The 19,490-nt window shown below is 43.6% G+C and overlaps 1 protein-coding gene and 2 pseudogenes across 4 annotated transcripts in view; all 3 read right to left on the reverse strand.

Annotated features, from left to right (window-relative positions):
* Nucleotides 1–757: 757 nt before the first annotated feature.
* On the reverse strand, nucleotides 758–15,891 carry LOC148019879 (uncharacterized; annotated as a pseudogene). The gene is made up of 3 exons (XR_015694881.1): nucleotides 14,651–15,891; nucleotides 1,612–1,773; nucleotides 758–1,513 (listed from the first exon to the last, which is right to left on the reverse strand). The product of XR_015694881.1 is annotated as an uncharacterized LOC148019879 (transcript).
* LOC148019880 (uncharacterized) lies at nucleotides 1,823–3,901 on the reverse strand (annotated as a pseudogene).
* Nucleotides 15,892–16,052: 161 nt separating the features above from the next.
* Nucleotides 16,053–19,490, reverse strand: part of LOC148019881 (Thioredoxin superfamily protein) — a 42,957-nt gene continuing 39,519 nt past the window's right edge. For all 3 annotated transcript variants that reach the window (XM_087700075.1, XM_087700074.1, XM_087700076.1), the window contains one exon: nucleotides 16,053–16,454. In XM_087700075.1, coding sequence (XP_087556201.1) covers nucleotides 16,235–16,454 — 220 coding nt within the window. In that variant the 3' untranslated portion in view covers nucleotides 16,053–16,234. The remainder of the gene's footprint in view (nucleotides 16,455–19,490) is intronic.

Consider the following 19,490-nt stretch of genomic DNA (forward strand, 5'->3'; position numbering starts at 1 on the left):
ACAGTATGAACATATCAAGGTAGCCGGTGTCACGATATTCGCATGTGACAAAATATTAAAGGCAACTAATAATTTTGGTAGCTCTATGGAGATTGGAACATTCCATGTAACTGCATCTCAAAATGGCAGTTGGGTCAAATACCTTGCGTACTTCACCCAGATAGCCACATTTCATATACAAATCTACCGATGCATCACCCATATAAAACTATCTTTCAAATTCTTTCATCATATATTTCAAAACCCCTCTCGACATCCATTCTTGGAGCAAAAGCATTCAAGCTGCAGACATATGCAACAGGGAACTTATGTGGTGTGCCATGGAGATGCATTTGTTGGAAGCAAACTCCTACTTCCTTACCAAGCCCATTTTCAGCATATCCTAAGATTAATGAAGCCCATAGCATTGCATCTTTAACTGAGATCGTATCAAAAACATGGGACACTTCCAAAAGACACCCACATTTGTTGTGCATATCCACTAGTGTCCTGGCCACACAGATTTGCTTCCAGTCCTCTTCAAGGTTGATGTGTACGTAATGTATGGTACATATTTGTACGTTGTTCCATACATATAAAATTTTTGTGTACGTAAAAATACGTACCATTGTAAAAAATATCAATCTATATAGCATTTCATATCAAAATAAACATAAAAAGATCCAAATACATTTTAAATTGTAAGAAAGACGTACAAGACAATCTAATAAGGTCTTTGCTAATACGCATTTGATTAGTAATCACAAAACCTTTGCCCCATGTTGTAAAACTTGTTACTTCAGAAATCAAACATCAAATACCAAAACTAGTTTTCAATCAGAGATCAATCTTCAATCACCAATCACCACTCTTAGCTCTATATAAACTGATGAATCAGTGTTTACACAACAAAAGTCTGGACTCTCATCCATGTTAAAAGGCTGCAAATGCATCAAAACAAATTGAATACAATGCACATGCTACATAGCAAGCTACAACACTACATCATAGAAATGTCCTCAAAAGACCCATAAGGGCTAGTCCAGAGTCTAGACTCCACAATGAAACGTAATCTAAGAGTCAAAAATCCTCATCAGATGATGATGATGACGATGCACCAGAAGAGAGCAAGTCCGCATCTGTCAAGACATTGCCCTCGTCATCATACTCACACTGCCATCACGGGCACATCTGATGATGTGAAAGATGTATCATGAGATCTATGTGCTACATCATCATCTCCTAGCTCTCTCTGAGTATGAATGAGTGACAGCCTCATTCGCCCGAGTCCGCTGTGTACGAATAGACGCCTTCCCCCAACGAATGCTCCTCCATATAGTGCTCTCTGAATCTGTAGCCTCCTCACACAAAGGTATCGCCAAAGCCTGTACGCATGACCTCGTGACACGGTGATCGATGCTCTCCAACTCTCTATGAAGGAGTCGTACAATATCTACATGCCCTCATCTCTGACACGCTGCTCCACGTCATCCTCAATAGAAGCTGGCACCATCTTCACACGGGTCGAATCTGCCTGTGGAAAGCAAAATCCGACAAGTCAGAACCACACGAAATGACTTAATTATATTGAAATGTGTCAAAAGACGTACGACATCGTACAGTTAAATATACCTGCTTGGGTGTTCCCAAAGCATGATAATCTCGCAGGAGCTTCATGTTAGCTCGACAATACATTAATCGCTCCAACTGAGCGGTACTAAGTCGATTGCGGATCTTCGTGTGAACCAAGGAGTAAGCGCTCCAATTGCGCTCACAAGCACCAGCAGAACAATCCTACGATCACGAATCACGATACGATTTTGGAGTCAAAACCCTTAATGAATTAAACTTTAAAGATGGATGCAATTGTGAAAGAGTCAAGAGTACCTACGAGAGGATTTGGAGAGCAAGATGAGTCAGCTTTGGAAGACCTTGTCTTCCATAGCTCTGCCACCACGTGAGAGGAAATTTCATTGCCTCCTCTCTCAAATCCACCGCTCTAGCAAAGGATGGTCCTGGATTATTCATAAAACTCACCATCTCTCCAACCTCAAGTTGCTCATCCTCATCGTACATTATGTTGATGTACTGGTCTTTCTATGTGAGGAAAGTGCTCTCACTAAACAGCTCTGGCTTATTTTAGAAGGGATGAAGCAATGCAGCCATCCCATGAATGGGACGGCTCATAAACGTCCATCGCCGCTCTACAATAGCTAGGATGTAACCCCAGCTACAAATTGACAAGCCAACATTCCAACAGTCATTATATAATATAACTTTAAACATATTGTTGCAATGTGCATATTATTTAATATTAATATAATCGACCAAGAATAATATCCAAGTGTACACTCATCGAGACTCCGTCAATGTCATACAAGCGGCAATATGGTGCTTCATCTCCATGAAGAGATGATATAGTCCAAGAGTAGAGCCCTCCATATCTGTGACTCGGAGGAGAACATGGATAAGCTACAATGCCACTGTCAAGCTCTGTACCTCTCTCCAAAAGGCCTCGTCAAGCACTTTCCGCTGAATGTATCTAGTGGCCTCTGTTTGCGCATAGTGCATAAACCTCCATTTCGAGTCCACCATAGTCTATAGTACTCGGTCTCGCAATCTAAAAAGCCTCTATAAGACTAGTAACATATAAGAAAACCTGGTCTTCGAGGGTCGCACCATATGAAGTGCACTATGGCTCCTAAAGATGGCCAAAGCCTGATGTTTTTTTCGAAAAAATATAGTAATCTTCGTGGCATCTGCAACATGAGGTTGCACCCATGGCAACTTTCCAATATCCTCCATAAGCAGGTCCAAGCAATGTGCAGTAGTACAAGCAGTCCAAGAAATGCGAGGAAACTCTACCTCGACCAATTCACCCATATGCTTGCAATTTGAAGCATTGTCTATCACCACTTGGACCACATTCTTTGGCCCAACATCCAAAATTGCATGTCTGATGTGGTGATAAATAAACTCAGTACAAATGGATTCTCCTGCCTTTCCTGCATCCACAGTCCGCAAGAAGTATGTGCCAAAACATGACACCAAAATATTGATAATGTGTCGTCTACGCATATCACTCCAACCATCAAATATGATGGTGCACCCAAAAGACTGCCATCCTGCCTTGACAAGTACCAATGCCTTGTCTATCAAGTATTTCTACTTTTCAAGCATCGTTGTACGCATTTTATTATACTCCACCCCAGACCAAGAGTCTGTGTGGCAAACCTCTGCTATGGCCCTCACCATTCTCTTCCATTGATCACTCCTCAGTACATTAAAGGAGATGTTGCACTCCACAAGAGTGCGAGCAATCTCCATCTCAGCCATTTTTTCTCTCTTTCACCCACGAAAGTGATAACACACGTGAAGGCAAAGTACTTTGTCTCAGCACATGTGCATCGTCATCCTCATCAACCTCTTGCATGACACGGGCCCTCTTTCTGCCCCCGGTAGGCTAGCTATCCTGTGTGGAAGAATCACCCATCTCCCCCACAAGCACATCATGAAGTGCATCTTGAGTGTGCTGGCTGCCCCTTACCTTCTTTGAACCATTTGCTGTTGATGAATTCTCAGCAATGAGCTTGTCTCTGATATCCTGCAGCACCTGCTTGCACCCACCACAATTGCCGGTGGTGCCAATACCTGTCAAGTATATCACGACACAAGAAATTGTGCTTGTGAGCTCAAAGTTGCAATACTTGCATTGCCATCTACGCGTGCTAGCTTGGGTCGACGTATTAATAACACGGATGACATTGGTGTGCTCCTGCCAGTAGGGGTTGCATGGTTTTGGCATATTGTATCCTAGAAGCTGTGTGACACAAAGAAAGAGAGAGACAAAGCTTAGAGCATACTCCAAAGCAAGAGAGAGAGAGAGGGAGGAAGAGGGAGAGGGAGAGGGAGAGAGAGGAGATTAATCATGTAGTACATTGGCTGCTCGTGGTTGAAAGAGAGTGTACAGTACGAGACAGAGATGCATCATGAGGGACCAAGGCCATGAGCGAGAGAGAGCGTGAGAATTACCTGGTTGCAATGTGCACAGTGTGCAGAGACAGAGTGAAACAGAGCGCTGCAGGTGATTCCGAAATAAGCCCAAATTCGTACGTTGAAGGTCAAAAAGGGGTTTTCAAAAAAAATAACATATGGATCGATCCGTACGCGTACAGATCCGTACGGTACGAATCGATCCATACGTACGTACGGCTGCAACCTTGGTCCTCTTTTGACTATTTCTGCACGCAGGATTTGCCCTGTTTCTGAATCCCTTGATGCAGAAGAGCAGTCTTTCAAGCAGCAAAGGAATGGCAGATTCTCACTTAGCAAGCCCATGTTCAGCCTACCAGAAATTAATGCATTCCAGGACACACTGTTTTGGATGGGCAGCCTGTCAAAATCATGATGCACTTCAGCAAGTGAGCCACATTTGCCATACAAGTCCACAAGACCATTCCCCACAAGAGGACTACCAGTAAACAAATCCTTTTCGAGGCCCCGCCAAGTGAACTCATGGTGCACTTCAAGGCCTCCGTCTGTCTCTAGCTGTGAGCAAGCGTTGAGCAAGGCCAAATACATGCATCAGTTGGGCCTAGTGAAACTGTTGTGCCCCATCATGTGGTAGAGCTGGAAGGCATGCTGCAAGTCATCAGAGTCAAGATAGGCAGAGATTGAGGGATGTCCAGGAGTGCTCGTTGCAGGCAGCCAGCCTGTCAAATGCATGGTGTGCATCAAGCAGGATGTCGCAGTCAGCAAGGAGGGGGACAAGGTGGTTGCTGAGGGTGAGGTGGGATTCCAGCTGGTGCACTCACATGTAGGGGTGCAGGCACATGGTTTGATGCAGGTCCTTGCTCTGTCTGCACTTCTGTATCCTCAACCCAATGCAGCTGGGCATGCATCCCCCTTTCATAAAAATGCATGCATCTGCTCCTCCCCTCCTCTTCTTCTTTGGACCCCTGGACATGGAGCCCCCTTCTCGGTCCATCAATTGCTAAAACATGGAACTCAGCAGCTCAAATACCAAATCTTTGAGTTCAAGCTCTACAGAGATGCACATCAGTACATGCTTTCAAGCAAGAGACAAGAGTAGTAGAATCAAGGTACATTCCCTCCAATAGCATTTATTAACACGCAGTCTCTGCCTCCTTTCCAAGCCTGTGTTCAGCATAACCTGCAAATAGCGCATTCCATGAACCCACATCTTAAAACAGCAACCTTTCAACCAGATAGGCTTTTGTAATCAAGCCACATGATGCCATGTACATGTTTACAATGTGTTGAGAAACCCTTCACCCGCAGTTTGAGTTTTTGCGTTTCTATGTTTTGAGTTTAGGGTTTGCAGCCCCAAAAAGGGGCGCCACCCTAGACTGACTGTGCCTATTTATAGGCCACACTCTCATTCATTCCTTATAAATGATTCATTCAGTCCGTCACTTCTTCTCTCCAACCTCTCCACTACCCTCACACCCCTTCAAGAGGACATTGCGGTTTGTGGTTTGTGGCTGTCTTCATCGTCTTCCTTGTGCTACAGCACCCTTGTTCCCTTGTATCACACTCACTCCATGATTCAGATCTTCATCATTCCATTCAATAGAGTTTCTTCTCTCAATGTTTACCGAGATCACTCCGTGTTCCTCCCCGCAAATCCTATTGTCTCACTAGTACGTCATCTTTTGACATGGTATCAGAGCTAGATCTGCTCAAATAGTGGCAAAGATCCTCCACTCCAGTGAAGACAAAGACCGGTGGCGGGTTCGGCATCCACTTCTCTTCTTCTTCCACTGCATCAACATCCTCCTGTGTTTGCTGTTTTCCAGCCTGCATTCAGGTCTGCCGCTGCCGCCTTCGCCTCCTAGTCAACTGGCAGCTCAACCAAGCTACTAGCGGCTCCTCCCTGCTGCTAGCAGTTGTTCTCTGCTACTGGCGGCAGCTCATCCAGACTATTGATAGCTCTTCCCTGCTGTTGGCGGCTCAGTCAAACTGTTGGCAGTTGTTCTCTGCTGCTAGCAGCTCAGCCAGACTCTTGGCAGCTCCTTGCTGCTGCCAGCTCCTCCTTGCTGGTAGCCGCTATTCTCTGCAACCTGGCGGCTCAACCAGTCTGTTGGCAGCTATTCTCTACAACGCACTCCTTGCTGGTAGCCGCTATTCTCTGCAACCTGGCGGCTCAACCAGTCTGTTGGCAGCTATTCTCTACAACGCAACAACTCCACCATACTATTGTACCCTGCGTTTTTCTACTAGTTGCAACCTCTTACTGTTGGTAGCATCCACCTCCCCTGGCAGCTCACTTCCAACCCTTGCACTGTCCTCACATCCCTTAAGGCGGACTTTGCAATTCGTGGTTTGGGCTAACCTCTTCCACCTCTTCCTTCTTCAACAAGGCACATTGGTACTCATAGCTTCTTCCCCAACAGATGACCAGTCTACTGGGTGTTCCTACTGCGGCACGAATGGTCATCCCACCGAAGACTGTCGACTGCAACCTTTGCTCCCAACCCCTCTGGAGTATATGCGTCTTCCACCAAGCACTCCTTGTGCCACCTCTCCTTTCTGGGCCACAGAGATTGTTTTGCATCAGTTATTGGAGTATTATACTCAAGGCAATAAGCCACAACCAACGCGCACTAAGTCCTTTCGAGCACACGAAGACTCTTAAGACCTTACGAGGCGATAAGCCCTCCTAGAGACATCTCACTATGCGGAGACTTCCCCCACCCACTTTCGAGTACAGTGGCTTCCACATCCCACATCTCCTCCATAGTCCACTCTCCTGTGAGCCCGCGACTATTCCTCACCCTTGGCTCATCCTAAGCCTCCTTTTTCCCCACCCTCTTCCACTCAGGTTCAAGAGACCACTTCCGAGTTCTTTCCGGCTTCTTTCGAGCCCCAGATACCTTCTTCGACACAATCGGCGGCGCTTCCTTCGTCATCAAAAGCTTTGCAGTCTGCTAACCATGAATGGTTGGATTCCCTTTCTCTCTCAGACTGGGATTCAGAGGGGGATTTTCTTACTTCGCCCTCAGAGGGGGCTTCCAGTTCTTCTTCGACTTCAAAGGGGGCTCCTACTTCTACTTTCCAATTCAGAGAGGGAGCCTATGTGCCATAAAGTTCTTCACACACCACTACCTTTCACTTTCGAGGAGTGGTTCTTCTTTGAGTAGTCATTTCCTATACTCATACCCAGGATCTAGAGGATCTACCTAGATCAAGGCCCTTGGGTCTTCAGCAACGACTTGGTGGATAGACCTTCGTATTTCTTCTAGCATGGAGTCAGAGACCTAATGGCTTCTCTCCCGAGATCGAGTTTCTAATTCTACAGTTCATCCAGTCTCATGACTATCTTCAAAGGTCTCTTTTCAAGTGGTATTCTCAAATTATAGGGTGGATTTTATTCGTCCCTTGGTCAGCATGAAGCCAACTCCTGAGATTGAGTATGGGCATATTCTTATGGTTCTCAACACCACACAAAGTCCAACATTCCTCCTATGCATTGCATGTTTTCATCATCTTTGTACTAGGACGCTTGGACAAGTGAATAATTTTTCCATAAGGAACACTGTCCAAGTGGCACCTGTTGCATGAGCATTCTTCAGCATGTAGCATTCCATCTCCACCTCACTCTTCTCTTGTTCCCCTTTTTGGGCTTGAGAGGAGGTGTTGAGAAACCCTTCACCCGCAGTTTGCGTTTTTTCGTTTCTACATTTTGCATTTAGGGTTTGCAGTCCCAAAAAGGGGCGCCACCCTAGACTCGCTGTGCCTATTTATAGGCCACACTCTCATTCATTCCTTACGGCTGATTCATTCAGTCCGTCACCTCTTCTCTCCAGCCTCTCCACTACCCTCACACCCTTTTAGGACATCATTGCAGTTTGTGGTTCGCGGTTGTCTTCATCGTCTCCTTTGTGCTACGGCACAATTGTTCCCTTGTACCACATTCGCTCCATGATTCAAATCTTCATCATTCCATTCATTAGAGTTTCTTCTCTCTTCTCTTCTCTTCTCAATGTTTACCAAGTTCACTCCGTGTTCCTCCCCGGAAACCCTATTGTCTGGCTGGTACGTCATCTTTTGACACAATGGTGTTGCCCACGTAGACCTTTGTTTCCAATGTTTCAGCATGTATTTTTTAGCCCATTTCTTGTCACAACTCTATAGAAACAGAATTTGTATCCTTTTTCATTAATTTGTCTATATAATGATTTATTACATTTATTTCCTTTGCACTAATTAGATATAAAGAAAAGTGCATTGGAGCTGGCCACTGATGAGTGGTCACAAGTTATGGTGGACCCACGCGGTGGGTTAGAGAAAAGATAATTCACACTTCCACCTATATGGCCCGATTGGGCGCCTATGACTAGAACTCACACATATCAGGTTTAGACTCGCACACAGAAAGGATTGATGCCTTGAAGTGTGGGCTAGATCCACCAGAACAGACAGTTACAATCAACAAGATGGCATGATCATGAAATGCTTGTATAATGTGCATGTGTGGACTGAAAGCTTGAAAAGCACATTTCTTTGCATAGAAAAGTCACATGAAGATTCTGATACCGTTTTTGCGATGTACACGGAAAAAGCTTTCATATGACACCCATATTGGGGGGGTCCCTAAATTTTAGGAAATCACTAAATTTTAGGAGGTCCCTAAATTTTAGGAGCCTCGAATTAGCCTAAAAATGCTAGTCCTAAAAAATAGGAATGTCATTCTAAAAATAGTAAGTTCTGTACTCTGACTGTGCTTACTAAATTTGGTTGTTTCTATTCTTGACAGTATTCAGCCCAAAAAGGAAGGCCATAGAGAAGAGAAGTGTCAAGACACTTGTCACACAAGTTTCCAAGTGTCCCACCACTTGTCACATCTCATGGCATGTGGCTGGACACTTGTCTTGTGCTACTCCACTTTCCCCTTTTGTACTAGCTCTTCCCTCTCCTATAAATAAGAGCTCGTTTTTCTTCATTCAGCATCATTTTTCTTTGCTGTAAACTCATGTACAGCACCCACAGATAGCCAGAAACTGGCCCCATCCATCCCCATTATCATCCCCCACTTCTCTATTATCAAATTCCTCCATATTCCCTCTTCTATCACTGCTGTTTTACAGGACAGCAAGCTTGTAAATTCATTACAGCACCTCCTTCTCAAGCTCTTTCTTCCATTTTAGCAACAAGAAGTAAGCCCTATTCATGTACTACTGTTCAACGATGGAGAAAGGCTGATTTTCCCCTCTTTTTTTTTTCTCATACTGTAAAGAAATCAGTTCTTATCATTGCATAATAGATAATGCATGTGTGTTTGAACATCTTTGCATGATCTTATGAGAGTGAGAATTACTTCTCCTCACTCTCAGGTTGATTGTAACTGAGCTCTTTCCTAAGGGACTTGGGTTGAGCAGAAATACATTCCTTCGGGGGGGGTTGCCCATCTTCAACCCTCAATCTTGTCTCCATTACTTTTACATTTTCATGGCTGTAATTTTATGAGTAATTTTCATTTTCAGCTTTAAGTATTCATTCTCTTTTATATTAAATCTCGAAAACAAGCGAATATCATAATTGTTAAGCATACTACGTTGTTCGGGGCGTTTACAGTGATATCAGAGCTTTGGCTCGGTCCTCACCCCAACACTGGTAGTGCTTACAATTATAAGTTTGTTTGTTTTCAGCCCTTGCATTGAGTGCTTGAGCATATTTTTTTCTTAAGAGTCTCAATGGATCAGTCGAGTGCTATCCTTCAAGCCATTCAAAGTCTTAGAGAGGAGAATCAGCAAATTCGTGACCAACTTCTCAAACTAGAAAAAGTTGAGAATCCCAAAGAATTCAAGGAAAGAAGCCCATCTGCTTATAGGAGACAAAGCCATACCAATGAAAGGAGCCGATCAAGAAGTCCAACTACTTCTAAGAGACAGTCCCATTCTACTTCAAGACAAAGAAAGAGATCGCATCGAAGCTCATCCTCTTCTTCAAAGTCATCTGGCACCTACTCTAATAGACCCTCTTCTAGTGACGAAGAGTCACACCCTTCTCGTGGAAGACCCTATCATCGTCAAAGGCGTCGACATTCTTCACCCTCGTCTCCATCTTCATTCCCATCAAGCACTTCATCATCTTCAACCCTCAATCTTGTCTCCATTACTTTTACATTTTCATGGCTGTAATTTTGTGAGTAATTTTCATTTTCAGCTTTAAGTGTTCATTCTCTTTTATATTAAATCTCGAAAACAAGAGAATATCATAATTGTTAAGCATACTACGTTGTTCGGGGCGTTTACAGTGGTATCCCAGCTTGGATCTCGTACTTCTTGCCTTTGTTGGTGAGTTCTACCTTCTTTTTCTGAGAGAAGATGGTTGAATCTACTCTATGATTCCAGGGCATGCCAAGAATCACATCGCAACCATCAAGGTCTCCGATACAGAAGGTATCTTCGTCACTGTAGCCTTGAATTTGAAACTTGAGCTTGCCAATGTAGGGTATCACAGTCTTCACTGTGTTACCTTCATCAGCATTTAAAGCTTGGCGAACTTCTGCCGGAGTGTCTATCTCTTCATTCTTTAATCCAAGCTCTTTAGCTAATTGCAAGGAAATGATATTTTCATTCGCCCCAAGATCTATCAAGAATAGTGCTTGCTTACCTTGCAACTATCCCCAAGCTTTTAATAATTTGCGCGTCTCTGGAGTGTGAGTTGTGTTTGCAACTACATCACTGATAGCATTGATTTTCACTGGTGACTTAGGCTTGTTGTCAGAAACCTTGCTTTATCCCTTGTTTGGACATGGCTTCGCTATGTGGCCTGTTTGTCCATATTTAAAGCACTTCCCTTCTTTCATGAAGCGTTGCTTTTCTTCTTCGGAAAGTTGCTTTGCTTGTGGCTATAGATTGGAGCGAAATTGAGGAGCATTAGGAGGTGCATAGGGCTTCATCTTCTTTTGATTTGATGGCTGCTTTTGCCACTGTTTTTGTCCTTCATTTGGGGCTGAATACTCCTCATCATCAGCTACTCTCTTCTTATCATTCTTTTGGAATGATTTGTTGCCATTGTGCTTCATTTCCCATGTCTCAGCATGGTCAATGAGTTCCCTGAGACTAGAACAATGATAATGATTAAGAGCAGTACGAAGTTTAAAATGCAAACCTCCTTGAAACTTCCTAAGCTTTTCCGAACTGCTGATCTTCTTGAAATGTTGGACCTTCAAAAGTAGCTCCCAAAATCTCTTGGTATAGTCACCAAGTGACTCATTTTTCCTTTGCCAAAGTCGATCCCATTCCATTTTTACATCTCTTTTGAAATGAACAGGAAGAAATTGGCTTTGTATCATACGAACAAAGGACCGCCATGATTTTGGGGCAGCATGATCATATTTCAACCCCGTCCACCAAGTATGGGCTAAGTCGGTTAAATGTAAAGCTGCAAACTTAATCTTTTCTTTTTCTTTATACTTGTCATGACCATACAAAATTTGAAATTGACGAATAAATTTCAGAAGAAGATCAAGATTTCAGGAACCATCATACATACTTAACTTGATCTTCTTTTCAAGTTGAGATAGTGACTTAGTCTTCTTCTTCTTCTTCTGCCTTCGTCCATGCCCGGATCTTGAGGTTGAAGAAACATAGCAACTCTTGGAACCTGAACAGATTTTGTTTCACAAGGATCGAACCATGAGAAGTGGCCTTGTGACACGAAAATTCTTACTAAAATTCAAGAATCTACCCACAACAGATGCACAGTGGGTAGATGAAAAATTCATGAAGGATTACCCAAACATTCTTCAGCCATATCAAGAAGCTTTTCACCTGAGGACAGCTAGATAAAAGCCAGAGGGCTGTCACAACTCTATAGAAACAGAATTTGTATCCTTTTTCATTAATTTGTCTATATAATGATTTATTAAATTTATTTCCTTTGCACTAATTAGATATAAAGAAAAGTGCATTGGAGCTGGCCACTGATGAGTGGTCACAGGTTATGGTGGACCCACGCGGTGGGTTAGAGAAGATAATTCACACTTCCACCTATATGGCCCGATTGGGCGCCTGTGACTAGAACTCACGCATATCAGGGTTAGACTCGCACACAGAAAGGATTGATGCCTTGAAGTGTAGGCTAGATCCACTAGAACAGACAGTTACAATCAACAGGATGGCATGATCATGAAATGCTTGTATAATGTGCATGTGTGGACTGAAAGCTTGAAAAGCACATTTCTTTGCATAGGAAAGTCACATGAAGATTCTGATACCGTTTTTGCGATGTACACGGAAAAAGCTTTCATATGATACCCATATTGGGGAGGTCCCTAAATTTTAGGAAATCACTAAATTTTAGGAGGTCCCTAACACTTGTCACACAAGTTTCCAAGTGTCCCACCACTTGTCACATCTCATGGCATGTGGCTGGACACTTGTCTTGTGCTACTCCACTTTCCCCTTTTGTACTAGCTCTTCCCTCTCTTATAAATAAGAGCTCGTTTTTCTTCATTCAGCATCATTTTTCTTTGCTGTAAACTCATGTACAGCACCCACAGATAGCCAGAAACTGGCCCCATCCATCCCCATTATCATCCCCCACTTCTCTATTATCAAATTCCTCCATATTCCCTCTTCTATCACTGCTGTTTAACAGGACAGCAAGCTTGTAAATTCATTACAGCACCTCCTTCTCAAGCTCTTTCTTCCATTTTAGCAACAAGAAGCAAGCCCTATCCATGTACTACTGTTCAACGATGGAGAAAGGCTGATTTTCCCCTCTTTTTTTTTTCTCATACTGTAAAGAAATCAGTTCTTATCATTGCATAATAGATAATGCATGTGTGTTTGTACATCTTTGCATGATCTTATGAGAGTGAGAATTACTTCTCCTCACTCTCAAGTTGATTGTAACTGAGCTCTTCCCTAAGGGACTTGGGTTGAGCAGAAATGCATTCCTTCGGGGGGGGTTGCCCATCTTCAACCCTCAATCTTGTCTCCATTACTTTTACATTTTCATGGCTATAATTTTGTGACTAATTTTCATTTTCAGCTTTAAGTGTTCATTCTCTTTTATATTAAATCTCGAAAACAAGCGAATATCATAATTGTTAAGCATACTACGTTGTTTGGGGCGTTTACATTTCTAGAGCTTGCATGGTGGCACAAGCTTTCAAGATGCAAATAAATGTGACAAGAGCAGGAGCTCCAGCTGCATTTGTCAAAAAGAGTCCCCGGCTTCTGCACTAAGTCCATGCGCTGCATATCCTGCAATCAAAGCATTCCACAACACTGCATGTCGAATGGGCAACCTCTCAAACACTTGGTGTGCAGCTACAAAAAGACCACATTTGCTACCACTGTGTTGCCCACAACAGCAGTGTCCATGAATGTTGGACTAATTCCACATGCAAGTTTTGGCCTGTTGTCTGATTTCTCAACCCAGCACATGCACTGAGGGGGGTTAGATATGTGGTTACAGTATGCTGCATGCAAGTTTTAACTCCATTTTAGAGCTTGTGGTACAGGTGGAGAGCGTGTTGCATCTCTCCATGTCTCATGTGACCTGAGATCAGAGAATTTAAGCAGTTGTGCTTCCTATCACGAAAAGCCAAGCTGTCAAAAGCCTGCTTGGCATCTTGCAAGCTTCCACATTCAACCAGCATCAGGACAAGCTAGTTGCCAACAACCAGATGTGATCCCAATCCTCATTCTAGTATGAAATCGTACAAGTGCTTGCCACACTCTGTTTTCTTCTCATATCTATACGTTTGTATACTGCTGATACAATTATGTAGCTCAGAATGCATCCCGCTTCTCTACGTAAGCGTGCTGGATTATCAAATTTCACTAGAAATATCTATACTTTTCCAAAGTATCATGCTACTACATGGTTAGACCACCACTGGTGTATCTCATCATCCCAGGTCATGAACCATTCAGGAAAGATCTCGCACCAATCAGTACATGTTTGTCTTCCAGCTCAGAATGCGTCCCTTTTCTCCACTGTACCACATGCCAAACCCTAGTACTGTTGGGCAATGCATGTGTGAATGGCTGCAATGGAAAGAAAGCTTCTCCCTGGGGAGATTGTAGTCACCTCCAGGCTAATGAAACATGGTATATCAAGTAGTACAACAGCCATAAGCCAGTCTGCATGTGATGTGGCAGCCATTAACCAAATGAAAATGTGCATCTTCGAAACTGAATGCTTGCTGGCCCTGCTTGGATTTCTCTAAAAGAGATCAGCTTGCCACTTACAGTCTGCATGTGATGCGGCTGCCATTGAACCAACAAAAATGTGCACCTTTGTAACCGCATGCTTGCTGGACCTGCTTGGATTTCTGCTAAAAGGGATCAAGCTCAGACTTGCATGAGGTACAGACTCCTCAATGGTGTGCTATCATTCAATTCATGCAATCAAGCAGCATTGTTTGCAGACAACTTGCCACTTCCTTCTGCTTCGGACCCCGCAATCAGGGGCAGCCCAGGAAACTGCATCTTTCAAAGGCAGCCCTTCAAAATCATGGCTTGCTTCTACAAAATGGGCATGGCTATCAGAGTGCTGCCCACATGAAGGTCTCTCTCCAACGCTCTTTTGATAGTTTCCACATGTACTCCATGACCTACTTCCAATGTCCGTGTAAAGCAACATGCTTTCAAGTGAGAGACAAAGGTAGAAGAATCAAGGCACCTACCCTCCAATCTTCTTTTGATGGTTTCAGCATGAATATTTTACCCCTCTTTCAAGGTGCAAATAAGCATGACAAGAGCAGGAGCTCCAGCTGCATTTGTCAGAAAGAGTCCCCAGCTTCTGCATTAAGTCCATGTGCTGCATATCCTGCAATCAGAGCATTCCACAACACTGCATGTCAAATGGGAAACCTCTCAAAAATGAGGTCTAGCATTTGGGTCAAACCCTAAAAAAATAGCTAAAAAGTACACAAAAAGAAATGCACTAATGCTCCTACATCTAAAGTGTCTAAAACACATAAAATGACAGGCAAAGACAATGTCAGATCCTAATGTCCTAATCTTACTCAAACTAAGACTCACAAGCATGAGATGACCACACAAGACACACATGACTTCTATACACCCCCTCTCAGATCTTGGATGTGGTGGAAGGCCAAAGGAGATGCGGATCCAAGGGTGGCAGGAAGAATGCCAATGGATGCCAATAAAGTCCATTGATGAAGAAAACACATCTCACTTTCTACTCAAGCATGCTGGATTATCAAAAGTCACGATAAACATCTATAGCTTTCTCTAAAAGGGATCAAATTGCCGCTTACAGTGTGTGTGATGTGGCTGCCATTGACCCAATGAAAATGTGTGACTTTGTAACCGCATATGCTTGCTGGACCTGCTTGGTTTTCTGCTATGGGACCTTTGCGTGAGGCACAGACTCCTCAGTCATGCACTATCGTTCAATTGCCCACAAAACCACCTCCTTTCCAGCAGCCCTCGAGCTGGGAAGAGATGATTCATCTGTGCATTGTCTTCATCATCCATTCAAATAGTTTCTATTACCAATCCCAGCCATTTGCCATTGCTAAGTTTCTACAGAGGAAAATAGTTTTAGTTTATATCTTTAAGGCCTGAAGTGCCACATCTCATGTGGATATCTACACAAGATAATTAAGAAGTCACAATGATATATGTTAATATAGACTTCTGTTGCCAATCTCAGTTCAACCCTCAGGAAAAGTGATGGCTGAACTATGTCTTCAAAAAAAACTTAGATCACACTGCCTAGCAGGCAGATCATAACTCTTTTATACTCACCAAGCTAAAAAGGCCTCAAACTCTATCAAATTCTATCACCCTAAGACGCCTGTACACTAGAATCAGCTTTTCAAATAGCACTCGCCCTGTTGCCACAAAGCTACATTTGTCTGCTATTTTCTACGCTGATTCAGTCAACTGAATTTTCTGGACAAATTTGTGTTCACTGCTTCCAGTAATTATAAGAGGTACATTAGAAGAAGAGTACAGGCAAAGACAAGTTTCACAACAAGCTAAATTGATAGCACTTGCACAAATAAACTTCATCCGTGCATGGACATCTCTTGAAGAATCAACCATCACACTCATAAATTACAATTGCAATGTGAGCTCATAAATATTGTGTCCAAGTCACCAGTGTGGAAAATGTCAGTTTTTCAGTATTTTAGTAGCTCATCAATGTCCACCATGGCACAAATGCCCTAATTTTGCTCAAATGAAAAAGAATCAAAAAGGCTGGAGTTTGAAATAGCCCTCTATTGACCATTTGTATCCTATGCCTGAAGCCACACTCTATCTCGAAGCCTTTGAGGTCCAGCTCCATAGAACTCATCTACTTTATCCCCTTCTCGATAAAACTGAAAGGTTGGAGTATAACGAACATCTTGAGTCTCTTGAGGGCATTCATCAATATCTGTATAAATGAACAGCGACTTTGGGTACTCATTGCTCAAGTTACAAAAAGTAGGAAGCATCTGTCTGCATGCATGACACCTGCACCACAAAATTTTTTACCGAAGCAGAAGGTGAGCACATTAGTACTTTTGAACTAGAAAATTCAGTGCACTCTCTTTATAAGGATCCTTGCAATCAAGATATCAAAAAGGATTACCAAAGACAGATATAGGCATGCCAATGACAAAATATTGAAACTTCCAAAATGTGATTCATCAACTGTTTTGAATTCCGTGTGCAACTTTGTTTAGTAGAGATGATTGGGATGCTCCCTGAAAAAGAAAACTATCATTCTCAGGTAGCCCAAAACTGGCAAAAAGAATGCATCAACTCCAAAGAGTGAGATCTCAATATCATAGTATTGTCCCCCAGCTGGACAATAAAGGACATGGGAAGGTTCATATAGGGTCATGTAGTAGCTGGCTGGGGAGCTGGCCCTGCCTGCTCTGTCAGAGTATGGAGAGACATCAAAGGGGTGAGGATTTGGAGGTACTTCGACAGGCAGCAAGTTGCCAGAGAGGGGTAGAGGTCAAGAGCACGAGATTGATGCAGTGATTCCCCAAGATTGGCTAGCCCCTCCCCTTTGGAAGCCTATGCAGCCAGGATATGGGTGGGAAGCACAATTTTCATCTATAGGCGTCCCAATGTAGGTGGCAAGCAGAGTCATATATGCCCCCCCAAAACCCACCTTTATGTGTAGGAGAGTGGCCAGTTAGCTTTGGATAGAGGACAGCCAGGTGTTGCCTTCCCCAACATCCCTTGGAGGAGGATCATAGACCTCCAAGAGAAGACATGTTGGGAATAAACGCCCTCATGCCTTTTAAATGTGCTCGGGTGTAAACACACCCTTAGCACTTGTACTTTCACACACACACACACACACACACACACACACACACACACATATATATATAAACCTAAAGAGGCACACTCGTCATTGTACCCACAAATCGTGTTCACTCTCCTCACTACTCTACACTCTCTCTCTCTCTCTCTCTCTCTCTCTCTCTCTCTACTAATAGTAAGCACTGTGTGTTTCGATCCTCGGGCCTCGGAGCTCAACAAACTGGTATCAGAGCGGCAAAGAGTGCACGCTTCTCGAGACGAAGCAGTCGACAGGTACAAGAGTCTCGCAAGCAGGCTCGTGTGCAAGAGAGGCAGTCAACAAGTGCAGAAAAGGCAGTCGACTCATCCAGATTGCACGACGGGTAAGTCAGTCGAGATGGCGACAACAAGCGTGACGCAGACTTGACTGGAGGCGTGGACAGTCAACGACCAGTCGAGTGGGGGAGCAGGTGTGCAGCAGCACACGACGGGACCAGCGTGGCGACAACCAACGGGACGACTGACGCGCGTCTGTCCTGTGCGACAGGACTGTGTGGCGTGCATGGCACGCATGGCAGGCGACAGGGCTGACAACGAGCGCGGCAACTAAAACCAGTCTTCCTCCTCGGATAGGGTGGTAAATCCCTGATTACAACTTAATTACAGCAGCAAGCAATAAATGCCAATCTGAAAATACAAATTTACCTACAGATCTTGGACAATGCACACCCGATTGGCCCCAAAATTGGCGCCCCTTTCGGTATCTCTTTAGCTTTATTGAAGAAAAAATTGACTTACAATGGGGTTCTCCCAATCCCTTTGGGTATTTCAACTCCCCTTGCTGTCCAGAGTGACCAGCAAGTCTTCAATCTATTTTGCCCCTTGATTCGGGCACTCAATTGACCTTCACCCACTTCATAGACAATGCAAATGCCCCAAATTCAATGGCTGGCTAGTCCTCCACCTAAATTCAGCTGAAATTCACCTTCAGCCTTGTTGAATCCAAGAACATGGCATCGGCCTCAGGACCTGTCTCGGCACCCAAGAACCTACCAAGCCCTCGCAAGGCGACACTTAATCCTTTTCTAACGCTCACTTTTATTTTCGCTCCAACCTTCCTTGTTTTGTCATTCATTCTTCAGCAAGAAGCCACCCCTAGGAAGACAAGGTATCGGCCCTGGGTCTGATTCGTCCCCAGGAACCTACCAGGCCTTCGCAAGGCAATGATCAACTGCTTATATATTTTCATTTTTTTTTCTTTTCTTTGATAGGGGTTAGAACCCCTTTTTACACACCTTCGTATTTATATTCATCTTTTAGGATGTTCAGGGTTCTTGGCATCATTATTATTATCTTCTGGCAGGCTTCTCTAACTGCCTCACTACTAACAAGAACTCCTAGAACGGCTGCCTAGCAGGCTAGCATAACAGGGCCACTAGGACTTCCTTCTAAAACAGGTCTTTCGATGCCTGACGATGTCTGTACAGGAGGCAAGGACTACTCCGACCTCCCTCAAACATACTTAGCCTGAGTTAACTTACTTACATGAAAAACTGGATGTATTTTACTACCAGCAGGTAGTTGGAGCTTGTAAGCCAGTTCACCCACCTTTTTAAGTATTGTGAAAGGACCACAATACCTGGGTGAAAGTTTTGGACATTGTCCCATTTTCATGGTTTTGGTTTGTTCAGACACCTTAAGATAGACCAATTCTCCTTCTTCAAAGGAGATGTCTCTTCGGTGAGGATCTGCATATGCTCTAGCTCGATTTTGAGCTTTTTTAATATTTTCTTGAGCAAATTTTAACATACTATTCATATCCTCCAAAAAATCCTTAACTGCCTGAACCTTTTCCTTATGCAGTCCTACTGCATGAGGAGCTCTGGGCTGAAACCCATATATTAACATAAATGGACTATATCAGTGGAAGAGTGCTTGGCACTATTACATGCAAACTCTGCTATCGGTAGATACTCTTCCCAATTAGTTTGCCTTTTACTTACATATGCCCTAAGCATATCTTCAAGGATTTGGTTAACCCTTTCAGTTTGCCCATCAGTTTGCGGGTGATCCGCCGTACTCATGCTAAGTTTAGTATCCAACTTCCTAAATACCGCACGCCAAAATTGACTATCAAATTTTCTATCCCGATCAGAAACTATATTTGCCGGAAGGCCATACAATCGGTATATGTTCTCTACGAACAATCTAGCCAATTCTGGTGTTTTAACATCAGTTGAAGTTGGAATG

This window comes from Lygodium microphyllum, chromosome 19 (assembly GCF_053477565.2).
Source record: "Lygodium microphyllum isolate KBCC chromosome 19, Lygodium_microphyllum_v1.1.10, whole genome shotgun sequence".
NCBI lineage: Eukaryota > Viridiplantae > Streptophyta > Polypodiopsida > Schizaeales > Lygodiaceae > Lygodium > Lygodium microphyllum.